General features: G+C 37.4%; 1 protein-coding gene across 5 annotated transcripts in view; it reads right to left on the reverse strand.

Moving 5' to 3' along the window:
* The window catches only part of LOC141623941 (protein SIEL-like), a 44,464-nt gene extending 37,999 nt beyond the window's left edge, over positions 1 to 6,465 (reverse strand). The window contains exons 1-9 of one of the 5 annotated variants that reach the window (XM_074440103.1): positions 6,285 to 6,464; positions 6,033 to 6,081; positions 5,423 to 5,598; positions 5,136 to 5,226; positions 4,927 to 5,007; positions 4,385 to 4,618; positions 3,751 to 3,942; positions 2,899 to 3,039; positions 2,428 to 2,517 (exon numbers count right to left, since the gene is read on the reverse strand). In XM_074440103.1, coding sequence (XP_074296204.1) covers positions 2,428 to 2,517; positions 2,899 to 3,039; positions 3,751 to 3,942; positions 4,385 to 4,618; positions 4,927 to 5,007; positions 5,136 to 5,226; positions 5,423 to 5,574 — 981 coding nt within the window. In that variant the 5' untranslated portion in view covers positions 5,575 to 5,598; positions 6,033 to 6,081; positions 6,285 to 6,464. Of the gene's footprint in view, positions 1 to 2,427; positions 2,518 to 2,898; positions 3,040 to 3,750; positions 3,943 to 4,384; positions 4,619 to 4,926; positions 5,008 to 5,135; positions 5,227 to 5,422; positions 6,082 to 6,284 lie in introns of those variants that run through there. The other 4 variants (XM_074440101.1, XM_074440100.1, XM_074440102.1 and 1 more) reach the window with 4 other exon arrangements.
* Positions 6,466 to 8,551: the final 2,086 nt, after the last annotated feature.

The following is an 8,551-nucleotide window of genomic DNA, read 5'->3' on the forward strand; positions in this document are numbered from 1 at the left end:
AATTTTACGTTTAAGAATATTATTAAGCTACTCATTTGTTTTTCTTTTCAACTTTGTATAATTTTAAATAAATACATAAATGTATAACTTTTATGAGCTATATTACTATGAAAAATGTTAATCGATTCACGAACATTTTTTTATTGTAAAATGGGAATTTTAATTGTAAATTAAGAAATTTTGTTGTGAATTTTGGTAAGTTACATCTTTTTTTTTTGGAATTTTTTAATTCAACCATGAAATATAGTTTGTAATTTGGAAGTTCATGAGTAATAGTTATTAAATGGAGGATTAGTGAATGGAAACTATTGTAGGTTTAATAGCCACTATAAACTATTGATTCCCATCTTTTAATTTGCATTTTCATTTATTTTTGAGTTATAAGTATTATTAAATAAGATAAATCATTAGTGAGGAGCTCAAGAGATAAAACAAATAGGAAAAAATGTTAATGAATTATTATTATTATTATTGATCTTAAACAGTGGTTGAAATAAAATGTCATACCTTTACTTTTAAGAATATTACTCCCTCTGACACGACACGAAAACACGACACGAACCCGACACGAAATTAACGGGTTTGGGTTGAGGCTTAATGACCCATTTATGTAAGTGGGTCGACACGAACACGACACGATATTTAATTGGGTTGGGTTTGGGTTGAGCTCTCTAAACACGAACCCGACACGAAAGATCTGCTTACTAAATTAATCCTAATTTTTCTTGATATTTCATCGCATAAATATACTTAAACTTTCCAAATATGGACAAGACACGAAAACACGATCCGAACCCGACACGAAATTAATGGGTTAGGATTGAGACTTAATGATCCATTTATGTAAGTGGGTCGACACGAACACGACACGAAATTTAATTGGGTCGGGTTTGGGTTTGGGTTGGAGGGTCTGTGACCCATTTACATGTGACACGAACACGAACCCGACACGACCCGATCTGTTTGCCAGGTCTACCTCTGTCCCGGTCATTTGTGTCCTTTTCTATTTTAAGGTGTCTCAGTCAATTGTTGTCTTTTCTATTTTAAAAATGAACTTGATGAGCAATTTGATCATTCACACTCAATTTGTTCCACTTGTCATCTAGTAATTCGCCCCTCCTCTTTCCTTGGTCTTTGTGCCAAAATCAAAGGACAACAATTGACCGGGACGGAGGGAGTATTAAACTTCACAATTTTTTTTTTAATTAAAAGAGTTTGTATAACGATCTTAAATAAATAGATGTAGGTGTAAATTTTAAGTGGTACAATTTCAGGAAAGTTAAGTTTAACTTTTTACCAAAAAAAAAAAAATAATACAATATTTTCAACTAATATTTCATCATATGAAACTAAATTAAAAAAAAAAAAACTATGAAAAACTTTAATCAATTCATTAACATGTTTTATTACAAAACATTCAATTAAAATGTTAATTTTATAAGTTAATGTTACGTTGTCAAATGTCATTAATCAAGTAAGCAATATAAATTAAAATTAATTAAAACATGTAGAATAAAATTAAATGGTATAATTAGCCTTTTAACTATATAGTATAGATGTCTGCGTGGAGAATGGTTGGATAGGCGTGTGTCAATCTTAACCAAGGTGACAATGTGAATGTCTATGTGGCTTTTCCACATCCTACGTGACTTTGTCTAGTTGGCATTTTTTAGGATGACTTTTAATAGTATTTTATAGATTATTTGTTCTTCTCTCCTTTATTACACCTTTTTTAACAACCATTTTCTTATATATTTTACTTGGTTTACTTTTAAGGCATTCCGGATCCTTAATTCTATTTCGGTTTTCAAAATCGTTTTAACTTTTCTCTCGATTTAAATTTTAAGTTTTTATAAAAGAAATCTGGAATTCGATTTTAAAACTTGTAAGTTTACCTTGACTTTGTATTACATTTTCGATCTCCCTTTTGTTTTCATTTTTCCCTTCTCTATTCGCATTTTGAGGTGTGCGTTCACCCTGGGACGGTTCTAAAGGATGATTCATGTCAACCGACCCCAAATCATTTTGGGATTAAGGCTCGAATGTTGTTGTTGTTGTAGATCATTCATTATATTTGATTAAGTGAAATATAAATTTAATTATTGTGTACATAATAGAGGGAAATCATGGTTTTCGGTCCAAGACAGTCACATTTTGGATTCGGTCTGGTCCGAAACCAAAATCTGTAGGTCCGTTCTTCGGTCCACCAATTTTAAATTTTCGGTCTTTGATCCGCTCTTGGAATGATGTTCACCTCACTTATTTTAGTTTATAAAATCTTATGGCCTTACCCTATCGAGGCTATCGTTACATAGCTTTTACTAGGCAGCACAAGAATAGGTTACCAATCTGATTTAAAAACAAACAAAAACAAGTACACGCACTTGTGCACACACATAAATTGAGGACAGAGAAAGAAGAATTAACCTCATGGTCGAAATTGTCAACAATTCCAACTGAATGATCTCCATTATTCTGACCCACACCAAACAAGGCGCGGAAAATATTGGCTTCACTCTGAAATTGCACATACAATGATTGGCAGAATCAGAGCATGGACGACAATGAGAAGCAAGACAGATGAAGGACTTTGAATATTATCTGGAATGAGATGTATAAATCATGATTTTGGTGGAAAATAAGTCACTCTCAAAGCTAATTGACAGAGAACACATCTATGTTACTCCGACACTTCATGTAACTGCCGTGTCGCATGTCAGACACGCGTTGATGTCCGACACGACACGACACCTCGACACTTCAAGTTCGACCACAAAATAGGAAAATTCACACAGAATAGCCATGTCCGACACTCCGACACGTGTCAGACACGCACCGTGTCGGAGAGTTGGAGCAACACGGGAACACATAGTAAAGTGCTTGAGTATATGGAACAACCTTTGGATACATGTCCAAACATTCTAAGAGGCTTTCAACAGTCATTTTAGATGGCTTCAGCGACGGCAACTTCACAGACCCAATTATACGTATTGCTTCGGATCTTATGTGCAGACAGTTATCCACCAGAGTACCAAGTAACTGCAATAGGAGAAAATGAAAATTATTTTGGCTCTTTCCCTCACAGGCTGTCGCCAAAGAAAATAGAAATATGAAATCACATCATAAGTGGAATATCAAAAACTCCCTCCATTCATTTGGATTCACTATGCGATCCTATATTATACATTCAAATTAATTCACTACATCTCTATTTTGGGTATGAATAACACACAAACACTCCCATGTAAGTGTGACCGCCTTTCTTTTCTCGCATATTTTTCATCTAAAATTTAGGTCCAATAGCAGATGTAGTGAATCCAAGTGAATGAAGCAAGCAGCTGATATGTCATAGTAATGGCTCAAGCACCAACGAGGTGATCTCTGCAAGCTTGAGGAAATATTTGGCCTCCTGAAACGCAAGTTTCAAGCTGCTCACTTGCATGTGACTTTCAGGCAAATATTCACAAGGGAAATAGTCCTGTTTGCCTCAATGACATCCCATGTTCCCAAGCATCAGAACCTTTCAAAACAATAAAATTTAGAATCACAGATATTACTTTATTGTCTAGCCTAAAGTCCTAAACCAATACTTCCCTCATCAGGTTATTCAACACACATGAACAGAGTCTGCAATTGAATTACATCAACAATAGCTTCTTGAAACAGATAAAATGCCGCTAGGACAAAACATATCAGGCTATCAAATTCAAAAACATAGCTTCATATATACTCATAGTACTTAGGACATACCATTTCAATGTGTTCCTCTTGCATCTTTAGACATCCGGAAACTGCCATATGGTGCAGTGTCTTTAAGGCCTCTAACCTGACAATAATTGAGTCGTCATTCAGAACATAGCTTACTATATTAAAAACTTCCCCAGCAAATTGACCAGAGACGACAGGGATCATGCGTAAGGTGACACAGGCAGCTTGTTGTACCTTCAAGGTAGTAAAATAAAGGGTTAACTTACCTTCAAGAGCAAGAATATCGGCAATTTTTTGTCAATAAACATTGTACTAGAATGGTCATAAACACGACAATTACTTCCAGATAAATATGCTATAGTGACCTTGGGTTTCTAATAGTTTCAAGGGGACCACGATTCTATATGCCATGGCACTGGAGTAGAAGATCAAGTTCTAAATAGTTAGCTACACGAGTTCTTTCCCTGTTGCAACTTCAATTTCACTGAAAATTTCACATTTTCCTTTTAGTGAAACTAAGGCCTGAGAAGGACATACATAACAATTGAATGACCAAAAACTAACGGAGTACGTAAATAAAAGCAGGAATGTCTTTCTACTAGCTAGTCCATTACCATTCTAGCTGTAAAATCTAAAACTAAATAAGTAAACAAGGTAATTTAGTGTGTGATTTTACCTCATTGAATTCATCTTCAAGGCCGTGAATGAAAGCACCAGCAGCATTGGCAACATGGATTTTACATTGCCTTGCACTGAACGGAGCTAGGTTTTGCTTATCCTTCACCTTTACTAGGACTTTTTTGGACAGGGCTTGCAACAAAATATCTTCCGAAACACATGTAAATTTTCCCAGGGCAGTAAACGCTTCCACTCGGACTTTGACATTCATGTCTCTTACTGTAGAGCAGATCTGAAAGGGTAAACAAATGCATTAGCAAATTCATATAAAAAAGAAAGCTGAAAAAATAATACTAGAGAAATATAGTAGCAAAATGATAATGAAGACTACAAGCATAGTCACAACTTTTGGTGTAATATACAAGTAAAGCTCAAGTTGAGATGATATATTCTTTTGTATTCCCACTCAATCAATCCCAAAGCAAAAAGCTGGATGATAAGTTACGTATCATAATCAGAATTAAAGAGCATGTAATCCTTGCCACAACACACATTCATAAAACAGTCATGTATAAAGTATCTACTATCCAGGACGATTACCTGCAGAAACACAAAATCAAACCAGTCTCTCTGATGTCCCTCTTGTTTCAATGTAGCAATCATTCGTCCCCATTCACCAGCCTGAAATTATAAAACACTTTTAACTACCCAGTTATATACAAGATAATCAACCTATAACTAACCCTTTTCCCCCAGGTGGGATTAATCAGTCAGTATACGAAACAGCTTTAATTTCTTTTGCAGATCACCTTGTCACGTAAAATTGATTGGCGCTGCAAATGTGCGAATAAAATTATAAGTCGCAAACCGAGTTTCAAAATCACCCGTTGGCACCGGCACCTATTCCAGCAATTAAACCACAAATAATTTAATTTTTGATACCAGAAACGATGCATCAACTTTAGCAATATTAAACCGATTACTCCTACTGTCAACGAATATCTGTTGTTTAGAAAGAAGAAATTTTAATGCAAGGAAATGATAAAAGCAATGAATGAAGATAAAAGTAAGAAGAAAACAAAAAAGAGAGGCTCACGCAGCGAACAGCAGCTTGACGAACATAATCCTGAGGATCAGAGAGGAGGTGAACAGCACGAAAATAGCACAAGTCAACAACATCAGAGTCCTGAATGACAATGGCAGGCTGGCAAAGACGGAGCAAGGCCATAAGTGCAGCTTCCCTGACATTGGGATAAGGATCCTTGGTAAAGCCTAGAAACACAGTGAGCAATAAATTAGGCTGAATGTTGAAGCTGGCTGCATTGTGAAGGAACCAAACCCGAACGGAGATACAAGGGCGGAAAGAAAGGGAGATAAGGAGGGTGTGGTCAACAGAATGAAAATCAAAGGCAGGAATTGATAGAAGGAGGGAAAGAGTAGCGGCGGTGAGGCGTGGGGAGGATGAAGAAAGGAGAGTGGTGAAGGGGAGGGAGTATGAGATATGAGGGCGGGTGAGGGAGAGTTGGGAAAGGAGAGATATAATGTGGAGGTGAGTTTGGTGGTGGAAAGAGCCGGAGAGTATGACGGTTAGGGTTTGGATTAGGACGGTGATACTGGAGTCGGAGGTTGTGGAATTTGTAATAAGTGACCTGATAGATGATAGGGTTTGGAGAGAAAGAGCAATACTAGTGGTGGTGGTGTTTAACCTTTTCTCAATATCCCGCCATAGCCATTGCTCCATTTCTATTCAAGCTTCTGCCATTCAAATTGCATAAATAAATTGATTAAAACAACAGTAATACGAAGTATTAACTAACAGTTAATACTAGCAAAATTCCTCTTTACTATTAATGTGTGTCTACTTCCAATGACGAAAGGAATTAGTTTGTACAAAGCAAATTCTAAATTGCCAATTGCCAAATCCAGACACGAGAAATTAAAAATGAAAAGCAACATACAGGCAATGAGTACATGGGTTCACAGCATTGGTAGGCGGCTGGGGAGTGAAGATCTTGGGTCGACGGCACCCTTCCGGAGATTTGTCGGCACTGCGGAGGGGGGAGGGGTCGGTGGGCACTGGGATTGTTGGGGGGCTGGTAGGGGCGGGTGTTTGGTATTTTTCTTTCTTAATTTCTATTATTAAATACTAGTTGAAAGGCCAACTTTTTTTATTAGGTTCAAGATGAAGTTGATTAACACATCTTCTTATGCTATGATGTTATTTGTGTTTTGCAATTTGACTACAATGAGTATAATAAAACTTACAATTCATTGTAAGTATCCTCCAACTTGAAGAGAGAGAAAGAAAAAATCCCCAAATCAAAACCCTAAAAACCCCGACTCTGAAACTGCCGCAACTCCCCTCCGCCCACCGTCCCTCTTGAGCCTCACCCTATCGCCGGAGATGGGGCCGTTTTCAATGCTCTATCTCCGGCGATCTCTCATCCTCCTCTAATTAAACTCGGCTACCCGTTCTCTTACACCCGATTCCATTTCGCTGCTCTCCAATGTCCTCTTCGTGGCTCGATCGTTTTTTCGACATTGACTGTGGTTGCTGTTTTCGCAGGATGATGCATTATTGGATTGGGCTGTTTCTTTTGTTTTTGTCAAGAAGTTGTCAAGGTTTTCTCGGTCTAATCGAAGACGCTATGAATGTTGTTCTCAAAGCTTCTTCTTCTTTTATCCCTTGTGTTTCTCACACCGGTTTTGTTGTCTCTTTTAGTTCCTTTGATCTGTTTTAATTTTTCAATCTGTTTTGGTGTGGTTGAAGCTTAGCTATGTTTGTTACCTTCCTTTCAGAGGTGCTTTTCCACGAGTTTGTTCTTCCTAGCACTGGGATTTCTGCTTCTTCTTTACTGGGTTTGTTGTGTTGCTTTGTCTGTGACTTTGTTTTGCCATATTTCGTTTTCGTAGTCGGAAGTCGATGTTTGGTTTCGATGGTGGAATTTTTCTTTTCTCGACGGGTTCTTGTCCGTAGTTGGCGTTAAAGGTTTCTTTGGGCGGCTTTGTGGTTTGTTTGGGTGTGGGTTTCTGTTTTTGGTAGTTTGGTTTTTATTAGAGGAGTGGGAGTTGGGTGGGTTTGGGATGGGTTTAACGGTGGTGATGGTTCGGGTCAGGTGCGGTGGTTTTCCGAAAACACTTGTCCGGTTTATTTCTTGACGTTTTCTTGTCTGGTTTTTGTTTTAAGTTTTTCCTGGTTTTCTAATTTTAAAATAATCTACTCTTAGTAGAAGAGTATTTGTTTTTTAATCACCTCTTAAAGGTGTTCTATCTCAGCTTTCCGAATTTGGGATGTCTTGTGAAAAGCTATGGCTGCCATTTCTATTAATGCAATTTTCCTAAAACACTTTATTATTGCACATGGAAATGGTGAGTTCAAGGAGGATGACTGGTTACCTTTTAGTTCTTTCTTACCGATGGAAGGAACCCATTTAATTAAGGCTATTTTTCTTAAGGAGAGGGGTAACGACTTCTTTAAGCAAAATTTGTTTGACTCTGCCGGCGGCTGCTATGAAATGGCATGTCGTTTTTTTATGTTTGGTTTTGGAATCAATGGTGGACTATGACGTTGAATCTGTCTTGCAATTAGCAATCTCTCTAAATTTGAATCTAGCGGCTTGCGCTAATAAGCTCCATGAGTATGAGGCAGCCATAACCTTCAGCTCTTTGGTTTTATCGTCCTTCCCTAAGAACGCTAAAGCTCTTTTTCGTAGAGCTATAGCTTGTATGAAGACTAATATGCTCTTGGAAGCACAAACAGATCTAGAAACTACCCAAATGCTTGAACATAAGAATAAAGATATCCTAAGAGAACTAAATGTGGTCAAGAATCTACGGGTTATTAATCATAACGGTAAAAGAAGTAATGATGACCCGTTGCCATGTGAGATGGCTAGAGAAAGTAAAAGGGTTATCCCGGATTTTGCTAATCTTGGGGATATCCCTGATGGGTCTTCATGTGGCTCTTGTGTTACTCCTTTTTCTGACTCTGTTCTCAAGGATACCAGCATTTCTGTTGATGGCATTCCTATAAATACCAAGGAAAACTCTTCTCATACTATTGATTTGGAACAGAACTACAAAGACTCTCAAATGGGTGATAATGAGCTTTTTCTTAACAATCGGGTTCTTGAGTTCTCAAGAAAGGGTGGAGGAAAATCACGACTAAGGATCTCCGGACAAGATTATCAAAAAATTCTTCAAGGTAGTAAGGTGAGCTATTACC

This window comes from Silene latifolia, chromosome X (assembly GCF_048544455.1).
Source record: "Silene latifolia isolate original U9 population chromosome X, ASM4854445v1, whole genome shotgun sequence".
In the NCBI taxonomy this organism is placed as follows: Eukaryota; Viridiplantae; Streptophyta; class Magnoliopsida; order Caryophyllales; family Caryophyllaceae; genus Silene; species Silene latifolia.